The sequence below is a fragment of the Grammomys surdaster genome, unplaced genomic scaffold (assembly GCF_004785775.1).
Source record: "Grammomys surdaster isolate TR1022 unplaced genomic scaffold, NIH_TR_1.0 126391, whole genome shotgun sequence".
NCBI lineage: Eukaryota > Metazoa > Chordata > Mammalia > Rodentia > Muridae > Grammomys > Grammomys surdaster.
In genome coordinates, this window is record NW_021621185.1 from 16,004,075 (window position 1) to 16,018,353 (window position 14,279).

The 14,279-nt window shown below is 39.1% G+C and overlaps 1 protein-coding gene across 1 annotated transcript in view; it reads right to left on the reverse strand.

The window, feature by feature from the left end:
• Positions 1-14,279, reverse strand: part of Jmy (junction mediating and regulatory protein, p53 cofactor) — a 72,615-nt gene that overhangs the window by 31,853 nt on the left and 26,483 nt on the right. Inside the window, exons 3-4 of the mRNA XM_028760179.1 lie at positions 5,389-5,539; positions 1,513-1,682 (exon numbers count right to left, since the gene is read on the reverse strand). Of these exons, the coding sequence (XP_028616012.1) occupies positions 1,513-1,682; positions 5,389-5,539 (321 nt within the window). The remainder of the gene's footprint in view (positions 1-1,512; positions 1,683-5,388; positions 5,540-14,279) is intronic.

The window sequence follows — 14,279 nt, forward strand, 5'->3', positions numbered from 1 at the left end:
TAAGCCCAGCCCTGTTCTGTTCCTGACAGAAAGGTAATAGTATGTGGCCTTAACAGGACCACTTCTAACACTGTTCTACTGACGTAAGACTCTTTCTAAAAATTTGGCAACAAAACTTTTTTTCAGCCAGGCAGTGGTGGCCCACGCCTTTAAGCCCAGCACTCAGGAGGCAGAGGCAGGTAGATCTTTAGTTTGAGGCCAGTGGGTTTACAGAGCAAAGTACATGCACAGAGAAATCATGACTCAAAAACAAAAACAAACAAAAAAGGAGAAACTTTTCTTTCAATAAGCAATGAAGCTCTATTGGCCTGTTTTGTTCCTTGGTATATGCTGTCCACTGTTAAACAACACTATTATGAAGCACCATGTGTCCAGATCTTCACAGGTGGAAATCTTTAAATGGGTGCAATCACAAACATCTCATAGAAACGGTATAAAAATGGGCTACAAAGTATGGTAGTTTAAATGAGAATGAGCCCCTGATAATGAACGGCCTCCACAGGGTCAAATTTGAATGTTTGGGCCCAGTCGGTCAACTGTTTGGGAAGGACTAAGATGTGAGACTATGTTGGAGGGCTTGTCACTGGGAACGGGTTGTGAGGTTTCAAGACTATCACCATCCCCAGTTGGCTCTCTCCCTTGTGCTCCTTTTCAGACTGAAATGTAAGCCATCAGCTACTGCTCCAGTGTCGAGCTTGCCTGCAACTATGCTCCCTACTGTAACGGCCACAGACCCTACGCCTTGAGAACCATACCTTGGTCATGGTATCTTAGCTCAGCTATAAAAAGTAAGTATCTAAGACAACAAGATAGCCATGTGTCCTAATTATCAACTGTCAACCTGACACAGTCTAGAACTACGTGTAAAGAATCTCAGTTGAGTAAGCTGTCTTTATCGGTGGATCTGTGCATATATGTCAAGGGCTGTAATGACTGTTAATAGATGTTGGAGAGCTTAGCCCACTGTGGGCAGAACCACTGCCTGAGCAGGAGGTGGTCTTGAGTAGTTTAAACAAACCAGCCCAACATGAGCCTAAGCCAGTTGAGAGAACAAGCCAGCAAGCAGGTTTCAAACTCCTGCCTTAATGTTCCTCAGTGATGAACTGTGTGACCTGGAGTAAACCAAATAAATCCTTCCCTTCCTTTGGCTGTTGATCCAATATTTTATCACAGCATCAGAAAGAAACTAAAACATGCTAAATATGGTGTCAGGGCGCTAGAGACACAGAGAAACTGGATGCCTGGTTGGCCAACCCAGATTAATTGACAAATCTTAGGGCAGTGAAAGATCTTTTCTCAAAAACCAAAGTGGTCATCAACTGAGGAACACCCAAGGCCTCATGCATATACATACAAATCATGCATCTACATCTGCACACACATGTACACTAACACATACACAAACATGCACAAAGGTACACACTCACAACGCATAAATTAACTGACAGAAATCCAGAATCAAATTTATACAAATCTAATTTATGAAAATGTTTTACAGATAGTTTTTGTTACCTCTTCTTTTAGTGCATGCTTCTTCTGTTCCAGACAGATCTCCTTAGCCCTCATCATCTGCAGAGTCTCTTTAGAAACCGCATACTGGAGTTTTTCCATTCGTTCGGCAGCTGCTGCCCATGATGCTTTGCCAAATTTCTTCTGATCTGCTCGCATCCGATCATACACAGCTGTTAACAGTAATTTTATAGAAACATTAAGACACAAAACTATTAGACACAGAAGAACTATAAAGCCTTACACTTCACTGACCCCACAATAAATTACACTTAAAGTCTCTAGCACACATAGTCATGCATTCTGCTATCATGTAGTGGTACATGTCTTTAATCCCAGCACTAAGGAGACAAGTAAATCTTCAAGTTTGAGGCCAGCTTGGTCTACATTGTGAATTTCTGAACAGCCAGAGCTACACAGTGAGACACTGCCTCAAACAAAACAAAAAAACAACATCCACCACGGAGTGGGGAGACAGCTGAGGAGATAAACATGTCTACCGCTCCTGCAAAGGACAGGCTGGGTTTGGATCCCAACATCCACTGAGTAGTTCCCAAGCACCTGTTATAACCAGTTCCAGAGAAATGGATGCCCTCTTCTGGCTTCCTTAGGATTCTGTACACATGTAGTGCACATAAAGTCACAGACTCACATACATACACATAAATTAAAAATATGCATAAATTATAAAATAAAAAAATGTAAGGCTGGGCATGGTGAGTTACATAGTGAGTTAGTTACAAGATAGCCAAGGCTACTTAGAGAGACCCTGTCTTTAAAAACAACAAAGAAATAAATAAATCAACAAAAATAACATTTAGCAATTGGGGGGTGGGGGTGGTGAACATGATGAACATGCACACAGAGATGTATGTATATGTATACATTAGCTGAAATCTAATCTCTAAACATTCAAAATACTCACTGACCACCATGATAAATTAAACTCAATGTCTTAAATGCACTGTCTAATAATATACATTCTCTGTTATCTTAAATAGTGGTACATGCCTTTAATCCCAGCACTCAGGAGGCAGAGGTAGGTGAATCTATAAGTTTGAGGCCAGCTTGATTTACTCCTAAATAACCTTTAGGAAATTTTGTGATGACCAGATGCAGGAGAATTAAAGCCATACCTGAGTGCAGATGGAACCAGCAGCTCTCAAGGGCATCTCAGCCCCCTTCTTTCCCAAAAAGAAGAGCTTCTTAGTTTATAATAGGAGTGAATCAAATGCTCATCATAGATAAGACAGCTAATATGCTCCAATTTTAAAAAGCAGAAATGGAGAGATGCCGCAGCAATTATGAACTCCCAAACTCTTCCAGAGGACCTGAGGTCAATTAGCAGCACCCACATTGGACAGCTCATAGAGACAAAAATGTCAGCCTCCGTGAGCACCTGCAGTCACATCCATATAATCACAGACGTGTGCATATAAACTCTTGTTGAAAGAGTGTATCACAGATAGGAGCATTGGCAGTGGTGCCTTCTGAAACCTTAAAAGAACTCCAGATCCTTATGCCAATTACACTTTAACAAATGACAGAAGTTGGCAATTAGACTAGCTCAAAGTGCAATATGGGATACACTCACAACATGGGATAATCTCACTCCATTTTCAAAAGTGATTAATTTTGTAGTATTTGTTTATTGTTTACAATACAGAATTTAGTAAGCTTTGCCTTAAATTTTTCAGAAATCCTTTACTTTAGTTTTATTTAATGTGCAGGTGTTTTGCTGAAATATGTGTCTGTGCACACCACGTGTGCTTGGTGCCCATGGAGACCAAAAAAGAGCATCGGGTTCCCTGGGACTGGAGTTAACAGACAGTTGTGAGCCTCTAGATGAGTGCTGGGAAGTGGTCTGGGTTCTGTGGAAGAGCAGCCAGTACTCTTAACTGCTGTGCCATCTCTCCAACCTCAGAACCTCTTCCTTTAAAAAAAATGAATAAATTTATAATAATTTACATACATCTTAAAAAAAGTAACTGTAAGTCAATTCCTTGTGCTTACCTCCTCCACTCCTAACTGATGCTCAAATACAGCCAGCTAGAAAACCACCTCTGGCGCTTACTTTATAAATATTGCTATTTCTTATCTTACAGTCTTCAAAAATCACATGTTTCTGTTCTGACAGATAAGAAATTTGCTTCCTTAGAAGTTCTGCTTCCTTTTCTTTGTCTCTCTGAGCTTTGCTGCTATACTCACTGCTGTTCTTAGTGGCTGTGAGGGAATAGCTTTTTCTGAAAATAACTCTTTTGCTTTCAAAAACAATTTTTGCCAGACCCTGAAATCATGTTAATAACATGCCTTAAGCTCATTATAGACCGTGTTCAATCTATTTCCCTACTATGTGCTCAGCCTATCTAACTTGCCCTTAAGAAAACAATGAAACCACCCTAACTATACCTTGAATTTTCCATGTAATCATGTCATAAAATAAGCTAAATGCATAGCTTTGATCTTAAAACTATATGCAGCACCATGCCCCTCATCCAGAACAAAGTATGTATGCACAGTAATCATTTGCTGAAAGCAGGCAACAGGTTAAAAGCAATATTAAAGAAAGCAAAGGTCCACATAAATGTTGGAACCAACAAGTGGACAGAGGTCGGTAACATGTTTGCACTTTTGAGTAATATCTTGGGTCAGCTTGGGTCAGCTAAACACCTCTTGTAAGTTTTGTAGAATAGAATCCTTTCTTTCTCTTCTCTCTCTCTCTCTCTCTCTCTCTCTCTCTCTCTTTCTTTCTTTCTTTCTCATATCATGTTTTCTGTGCTGCTCTTCAATAAATACAAAGTGAAATCCTTTATTAGGGAAAAACAGACTACAAATGAAGCAAGACACAGGAAGACAAGTTTCAACTTTGGATTCACTCTTAGTGAATTATATAAGAATTTTGTTTAACATGTACTGTGACAACAGCAAATATACTAACTAACAAGAGGGGCTGAAGTTTTCAACTACCATCTCCTTGGTCCTTAATTTTAAGGTCTCAAACAAAATATCCCCATTGTCTGTTTTATATCAAATCTATTTCTGCCATTTTAAATTTTCTGGCCATCTTTTTAAAATTGTATTCAAATAGTAAAGAAAATGTAAGATCAATGAAGCAGAGTGTACTGCAGAGGGAACATTTATTTTAACTAAGATACATTTTAAAGTCAAGTCTGTGAGGCTTAGTTCTGTAAAAAATTCACTTGTGTGCATATACATGGGCAATTGCTTCAATCTTCTTTCTCCATTCATTGGCTTTATGCAAGATTAAATGACCTTACTGTGTCTGTTTCTATATTTTGAACAGGGCCTCAGACCTAAGTAGGCCCCCAGACCTTATCACAACTGACTACATGATGGAAATACCACTCAGGACATAAAACTCAGCACACAGATAGTACCACCTGCCAAATGAAAACAAAGACCTAATGCATCAAAATCCATAGTTCTGGGAAAGTCTCTAACCTTGCTTTTTGGCTTCTGTAGTTCTGCTTCTGGCTAACTAAAATTGTTAACTGAAGTATGTGAACCCAGAAAATAGTTTTGTGGTTAAAGGCTCATTCTGAAAAAGGCTCAGATTTCAAATACCCAGTGCAGTAACCAGCTGGCTAAAGAACAGTTAAATCCATGTCTAAGCAGTCTTCTTTGGTGGCTACCCCACGACAGCTCTCTCTAGCTTTTTCTATTGACTTAAAGAATGGGTATGGTATACACATACAGTACAGCCTTGACACTGACTGAAAGGATACCTTGATTGCTAACTGTGGCTACTCTCTGTCCAATGGGGTGAAGAGTACACTTTCCAAATTCTACTATACAATTATTCTAAACATAAAAAAACTTACTCATCTTCAAAAATGCTTAAGGAGTCTTAAAGCTTACCTTTCTGAGCTTTTGCTGTTATTTCAAAATATTTGACAGTGAGGTCCTGAATAGACAAAACAGCCATGTGAGCTTTCCGCTGCCAGTCAGCATCTTCCTTCTGTAGACTCTCAATTCTTCGAGGGCCCAAATAATCATTCTCCATGGAAATCTTGAAAGAGAAAGGGGGAAAGCCTTTTACTCATTCCTCAAACATTTTATGGCTGTAATGTGCCAGGTGCCAGTCAGGCTTAGTGCTAAAACAAAGAACACAACTTACATCTTGCTCTAGAAGAAAAGTTAGTGATTTTTAGACTAAGTGACTTAACAACAGAGCTGAAGACTTTTGACATGGGAATGTGACCTTCCAATCTTCCCTGTCTACCTTCTTCCATCCTTTCCATCCCCACACACCCCCTCTAAACACACATACAACAAAGCATTTGGTCACTTCTGAGACAATGAGCAATTTATTTCCTCACTTACAATAGTTATATTTTAGGTTGACAATTATAAAATCTCTTTTAACTTACTGGTTTCCTTTTTTTTTTTTTTTAAAGGACACTAAGGTCTGGCATATCCCAAACAAGCACTCTATCCCTTTTAGATAAAAAATAAACTAGCTATGTATTACAAAAGTCACAAACAACAAAGGTGAAAACAAAATGAACAGAAATGGACCATAGATCTATATATATAATCCTGCTTTATCATATGCAAAAGATTGATTTAAATAATACATTTAAGCAGAGTATAGTGGCCCATGTCTGGTACTCCAGTCCTTGGAAGGATGAAGCATAAGGGGAAAGAATGTTAGTAACACTGTTAAGGATTAAAAATCAGGAGTTTGAAGTGTTGGTATGTGCCGTTAATCCCAACCATCACGAGGCAGAGTCCAGTCTGGTCTACAGGGTAAGTTTTAGGATAGCTACAGCTTCCTAGAGAAACCCTGTCTCAAAAAGGAGAGTGGGGATAGAGAGATGGCTCAGCAGATAAGATGACTGGCTGCTCTTCCAGAGGACCCAGATTCAATTCCCAAAACCATACAGTTCACAACTCTCTGTAACTCCAGTCCCAGGGGATTGACACCCTCTTCTGGTTTCTATGGGTGCTGAGCACACACATGGTATACAGATAAACATGCAGGTAAAACACCCGTTCACATTTAAATAAATAAGCAATAAACAAAAATTAGAAAACAATGAAAAGCAGATAAATGTAACTCACCCATGGCACATTTTAAAATAATAATAATAAAAAAATCAGGTATCAAATCACTGAAAACTAATAATGAATTTCAAAAGTAAAAATAAAATAAGCCATATTTTCTAAACAATACAAGAAACAGAATTAACATAATCTAAAACTAAAATAAAATTTAACCAACTGAAATTTAACACCCTTACTTTGAGGGAGAATGGAACTTAGAAAATTAAAAGACCTAGTATTTAGTTTTATATATGTTGGAATTAATTCTGAAACGGTCAGGGCCAGAGATATAAATCTGGGCATCAGTAACACAAAGAAAGCATTTATAAAACCATAAGGGTAAATAGGGTCATCTAGGGAACGCGCACACACACACACACACATACATCTTTAAGGAGTGACAGCTAGAGTGTTTACACCAAAAGCTGTTTCACCTGAAGGGGTAATGAATAACAGACAAGTAATGAGAAAGCTGTGCATGACCCAGTCAGAAAATTCAATTCTTTACAATATGCATGTTCATGAAGTTTCTTTTAATATAAAAAATGTTATAACAGTAGGTGGATACAGATCAAAATCATAGATGAAATAAATTTCAATTACATAATAGATTGCCAAAGAAAAGTATATAAAATATACTACTGATGTCATCTTTGGGTGGCGAATTTTCAGACATTTTCTCCCTATTTAATAGCTGCATTTTCCAAGGGCCAGGGATATAAGTCAATGGTAGAGCTCCTGCCTGTATCTGCATTTCCAGAGAAATAAAATCAAAGTATATACAATATACTACTGATGTCATCTTTGGGTGGCAAATTTTCTTCCAGATATTTTCTCCCTGTTCAATAACTGTATTTACTAAGGGCCAGAAATATAAGTGAGTGGTAGAACTCCTGCCTGTATCTCCAAGATCCTGGGTTTAATCTCCAACACCTTACACAAACAAACAAACAAACAAACAAACAGACAAACAAAAAACACCCCAAAACTGTCATTTCTACCAGGCATGGTAGTTCAAACCACATCTTAGCACTAAGAGGCAGGTTGGAAATTTTTTGTCAGCGAAATCTACCAAGTAAGACCTTGTCAAAAGAAAACTGAGAAAAGAGTGAAGAGAAAAAGAGAATGGCCAAGAAAAGACCCTATATTTTGTACTTTCTTCCTTGAATGAAATATACTTGAGAATAAAAGTGGCATTGTTCATGTCATCAAACAGGAAGAGACTGTTTCATTTCTTCTTTAGGCTAACAAGCTATATCAATGAATGGGCTAAGGGCCCGTTACCCAGAAGTTTCCTGATTCTGCTCAAGAAATATGGAGCTCATATTTTTCTCTAAGGTCAAATAAGGTAAAATGAGAAGTGCTTCCTGTGCAGTGTATAGGGGAGAAAGAGGAGGTGGTAAAATGATCAGAATCCAACGTCTCATTACTTGTGGGAAATAAAACTGTGTGAGTCCAGCTGGCATTCCTTCTACAGTCTGCCCAATAGTTACCTAGCAACATCCAGGTAGGCCTGGCTTGGTATGAAAGGGACTGTTTGGCCTCTCTGACTCTCTGACCCCTTTCTCCCTCTCCCCCCTTCCCACCCGCCCCCTCCCATGTGTTCCTGGCCAGCCTCTTCCCCAACACAGCCCACCCCTGTGTATGTCCACGTGTGTTCCCTCTCTTTGCTTCTACTCCCTTCTCAACTCCCCTTCCCATGCCCCCAAATAAACTCTCTTCTATACTAGACCAGAAGTATAGCTGGTACATTGGGGGTGGGGGAGGAGAGACCATACTGCACTCTAAAAAACATATCCTCATCTTTATAAAATACATCAAGTCCCCTTTCTGGGATTATAAAAGTGGTGTCGAACAAGTAATATTATGGCAGGAATAGCACCCTGACCTCCTGACATGCTGGGGTGCCAAGTGTGTGCTAGCATTTCCGGCTTGGTACCTCACATTCTTGATAGCAATTCTCTTCTTGGACGCTACTGTGGCTAGTAGTTGAAAATATTAAGGGTATAGTTTAAATAAAGAGGCCAGTGTAGGGAGAGATGGTAGAGATGGCTCCGCATGTAGAACTTTCTACTGGTCTTCCAGAGGCCCTGGGCTCCTTCTGTTCCCAACAACTATGGAGCACCGGTGGATGACAACTGCATAACTCCAGTCCCAGGGGATCTAATGCCATCTTCTGATCTCCATGGGCACCAGGCATAGACGGTGCACATACATACATGTGAGCAAACACTCAGATATGTAAAATAAAAAAGCAAGAATGGGGGACACACACATACACTAGATGATTCAGAGGATACAAAAGTGAGTAGGGTGTAGTGTCACAAAAAATTTATAATACAATGAAGGGAAATATTATTGATACAGACAAAGGCCTTACTGCCTCAGCCTCCCTCATCTCCAAGTTCATCCTCCTGCTACCTTCTAATGCTAGTTTTGGAATCTGCAAATGCTTTCCTATGCTGTCAATGAGGAGGATAGAGAGGTGTCCTTCTTTCTTCTTTCTGCGTACCTTTCACTCTGCTGTACTGTAGGGAGGCATCATCCCAGACTTGCTTCCATACACCAGAACTAACAGTTCCTTCCTCAATAACAGAATCAAGTTTGCAGCTTTTTCAACTCCAGCTTCCTATTGCCAGTGCTGGCATATTAAGTGACCTATCCTTAGAGTCTGGATCTAAGTGGGCTATCAAGGCCAATACAAGAAGCAACATGGAACATGAAGCCCATGGAGCCTTCCCTCCCCGTGTTTAACTCAATACAGTCACCCCTCCCTTTGTTATCCACCTCTCAAAGGTGGTTCTTTTATAATTGCCTCCTTTGAGGTAGCTTACTTTCTCAACCTGAAGTACCTGCTCTACTTTATACCAGTTAACAAATCGTTCTATTAGAATGCTCACTGTTGATTTTCTAGCTTAATTTTCCAGTCAAACTCCAACAGATTTAGCTATGGAATAGAATTTAATAAACACAACCTAGAATGTAGAAACTCAAAGCTCCTAGCTCAGAACATTGAAACAGAAATTATTTCCACTTGCATGAATAAACATTGTATCTCTGAGCAACAGACAAAAGGGGGATAAACACCTAGAAAACTGAAATTCTGTACTATGGCTTTTGTAGGAGGAAGTTAAAAGCAAAACAATACCTCTGTCATCTGAAGTGCTGTTGGATTAGTTATGTGTCTGTCTGCCTTCACAAATAACAGAAACATGCTTCATGCACCATCTCCTCTGCTGCTCTGTAAAGACTGTTGAACAAAGCAGCTATAATACTGCAACCAATTTCTAGAAACCTTGCCTCGTCACTTTATGTACTCGAGGCGCTAAGCAACAATCCTATCCTTTAAAAAAAAAAAAGATTTATTTTTTATTTATATGAGTACACTAAACCTGTCTTCAGACACACCACAAGAGGGCATCAGATCCCATTACAGATGGTTGTGAGCCACCGTGTGGTTGCTGGGAATTGAACTCAGGACCTCTGGAAGAGCAGTCAGTGCTCTTAACCACTGAGGCATCTCTCCAGCCCAACAATCCTCTCTTAATATCTTTTCCTAACTTGGAAAACTTGAAGATGTTGCAGCAGCCCTGTTCAGCTGGATTATGTGCTAAAAACAATGACAGCTCTGTTTGGAATTTCAAGGCTAGAGAGAAAACAGAGCCTGCTTTAACATGGAAAAAGGTGTGTGTCAGTTTTGTTAGCCAGCAAAGTAAAATGAATTTATAAATACGAATTCTCTGGCATGGAACTCTTTAAGTACATCACTGCTAGGATATTGTATTTTGTAAGAAGTTATTGTGGTATTTCTGTGTATTGTTAAGATATTGGGAGAACCTAATTTTGAATTCTTCAGTGAGGCAAATGCCAACACAGATTTGTGAATATACTTACTGATACTGTAAGTACAATGTAACTTTTTTAGGCACTGAGAATGTTTGCTCAATAATAAGCAATTATCAAGAACTTTTTTAAAAGCCTTAAATATATATATGTGTCTGTCTCTGTCTCTGTCTCTGTCTCTCTCTCTCTCTCTCTCTCTCTCTCTCTCTCTCTCTCTCTCTGTGTGTGTGTGTATGTGTGTGTGTGTGTGTGTGTGTGTGTGTGTGTGTGTTAAAGTGACAGTGGAGGCCAAAGAAGGCATTAGCACTAGATCCTTTGGAATTGAGTCACAAATGGTTGGTTATAAGGCATCCACTATGGGTACTGGGAACCAAATTAAGATCCTCTGGAAAAGCAGTAAGCATTCTTAATCATTGACCCCTCTTCTGTCCCAGAGCTTCTTAATACACCAGCATGCACCTATAATCCTAGCTACTCTGGATGCCAAGAAGGCAGATCCAAAGTTCAAGGCCAGATTGTGCAGTGAGAGGGCTGAGGATTCCGGCCAGTAGCAAAGTGTCTGAGTGGCATCAAAACAACCTGGATTTGATTCCCTGCCATACATCCTTGCGATAAAAAATTAGTATCCAAATAGGAGATGCCAATTTTAAAAAATTGGCAAAGGATCTAAGGAAACACATTTGGCTAATTGGCATGTGAAAATTGTTCTAGGTCACTAATCATCAGGGAAAGTAAATCAAACCCACAATGAGGTATCATCTCACTCCTATTTAATTGGATATTCACAAAGACAAAAGGTCATAAATACTGAAAAGAAAATGAAGAAAGAGTAGGTTTTGTACACTGTTGAGGGAACACATTAGTGTTAACTATTATGGTAGCTCCTCAGACAAGCAGAAACAGACCACATTCTTACAGTCCTACATCTCGGTGTATATGCAAAGGACTTGTCGTCAATATTCTGAGATGTGTGTGTTCAATGTTAACTCAGCATTATTCACAACAGTGAAGAGATGGGATGAATGCACGTGTTCATCAGGATGAATGGACAGAGACAGCACAGACATGCACATAGACACATAGACTGAGGAGGAGAATGGTACTAGCTCGTGTAGAGAGGAGGGACTCGGGGCGTAGGGAAGGTTTTAGTTACAGGACACAGAATTTCTTTTAGGAAGACCAAGTTCAAGAGATCTATACATCATAGTAAAATATACTTAACAGTATATAATACTCTTTAAAAACGTAACAGCAGATCTTAAGTGTTCTCACCAAAATTTGGCAAATTATATATGGTAACTACTTCAACTGTGCCCTTCTACAGCGTGTAAAATATAAAACACATGACAAATAGTTTATTAAGTATTAACTTTAAATAAAAATAAGTTGCAAAGGCACTGCTAAAAGTGATTTTATTCAATATACCAATTGAGACCTTGCAATCATAGTAACCATGTCTCCCTAACCCCAAAGGTTCAACTGTTACAAGCTTGTACCCAGGGTGGTGGTAACGGAAGTCTGATAAGCCTTTAAGAGGGAGTGCCTATTAAGAGGCTCCTCTGTCAGCTTAGGGCCTGACTGACTGCACCATCATCTCCTCACACTTGCACCTCTGTTACTGCATTCACCAAAAGCTGTCTTTCTGACGCTCTCTCCAGAGCTGCATAGACTACTTACTAACTTACCTTTCCTCGGTACTGAAAAGACCCTGCCTTGGACGGTTTGTTTCAGTAACAGAAAACAGACCAATATATTGACATACTATAAACATTAAGTCTTCCAATCTATTACTCTGTTCTCCCTTTCCAGTTAGACATCCTGCAATTTTGGCAAGTTTACCGTTTATTGGCAAAGTTTATTGTAATAAAGTTTTGGTGTTTATTTGTTCTGAGCCCTAGGTTACTAGGCATGCTTATTCTTACTTTATAGTACTTCTATTTTTATTTTCATAGTTTAATAATTACTGAAAGTTTTGTGTACAAGAATTGCTAATATGGGTGGCATTTAATTTTTTTCCAATTTTAAATTGTTCACTTCTAGAAGACAGTATTCAACCCAAAGCTTTCATACTGACTATATACCAAAATTCCATTAAATTTACATATTCTTCCTAATAACACCATTAAGATTCCTTTGAATTTTCAATGAGATCTTTCTAAGTATACTAGGTTTTACTTAACTTTTTCCAATGTATGTATTATTTGACTGCCTTATTGGTTTACTTCTGGGGAGCCCTCTGGACTAATCCTGAGGAAAAGGAGTGAGAAGGCAGAGATGCAAGCTGGGAGAGGCTCAGGGTAAAGATCTACATATTGAATTTCAGGACAGACAGGACTACATAAAAAAAGACCCAGACACACAGACACACACACACACACACACACACACACACACACACAATCTATCTATGTTTACTGACTTAAAAAGAAATTTGGACAAAGTTTCTAACCTACACTGAAATGTTTTTCATGTAACCAAAGTTTGGGTTCACAGATTTTTGTCTAAGTTTTATCTGTTTCCTTTCTTAGTCTCAATCTTTTTCCTTTTTAATTTAATCCTTTTTTTTTTTTTTTTACTTGTTTGTTCTGTGGTGCTAAGCATACACTCTGCCACTGATTTTTTCTAACAACTTTGGTTAGAAGCTTCAAGAATTATTTTAGACCCCTCTCTAAGAAATATTTTTTTTAGGGGGCGTGGGGGTAGGGTTTCATGACAGGGTTTCTCTGTATAGCTCTGGCTATCCTAGAACTAACTTGTAGACCAGGCCAGCCTCAAACTCAGAAATCTGCCTGCCTCTGCCTCCCAAGTGCTGGGACTAAAGGCGTGTGCCACCACTGCCCGGCTCTAAGAAATACTTAATGTCATAAACATTGCACAAGCTGAGCTTCAGTTTCACACCTAATGTCTTGTTAAGGGTCCAGAGCAGAGTTAGCACTCCCAGAGACATCACTAAGCCCACACAAGTGAGTCCTTTCCAAGACACGGTGACAGTAGCACTATGGACTAGCCAAAACCTCTGACAACTACCAGTTAGAAATGCATTTATAGGGCTGGTGAGATGGCTCAGTGGTTAAGAGCACTGACTGCTCTTCCAGAGGTCATGAGTTCAAATCCCAGCAACCACATGGTGGCTCACAACCATCTGCAATGAGATCTGATGCCCTCTTGTGGGGTGTCTGAAGACAGCTACAGTGTACTTATAATAAATAAATAAATAAAGTTTAAAAAAAAAAAAAAAAAAAGAAATGCATTTATAATGCTATCAATTCAATACAAATACCTTTACATACAAAAACATATCAGTAGAATAAATTTCAGCATCAGTAATAGCACAGTGGTTACATATACATATTGCTACTTTCCCTGCTTCAAGACTTGTAAACTGATAATTATCCCTACACACAATACACATCGTACCAATGGGTCAGAGTGAAACACTTTTCTACCTCTCCTTTAGGCACTAATTTATCTTTATAAATTAAGATAAATTCCAGGAATTAGAGTGGTAAAGGAGCTGTCTAAAACATAAATCCTAGGTTTAAATTTCTTTTTTTGAAATTTTACTGCTATAGCTAGCTTGACTATAATCTTCTAGTTAAGTCTCAATTCTCAATTATGGTGCAGGTTAGCTGTATGTCAACTTGATACAAAGTCATAGTCATTTTAGAAGAAGGAACCTCAATCAGAACAATGCCCCCTACGAGATTACCCTGTGGGTAGGCCTTCTGATTGATAGGTCTGGGGGTTGAGGGGGACACACAGCTCACTGTAAACAGTGCCACTCCTTAGGCTGGTGGTTCTGGGTTCTATAAGAAAGCAGCCTGAACAAGCCATGGGGAACAAGTCAGTAAGCAGTACCT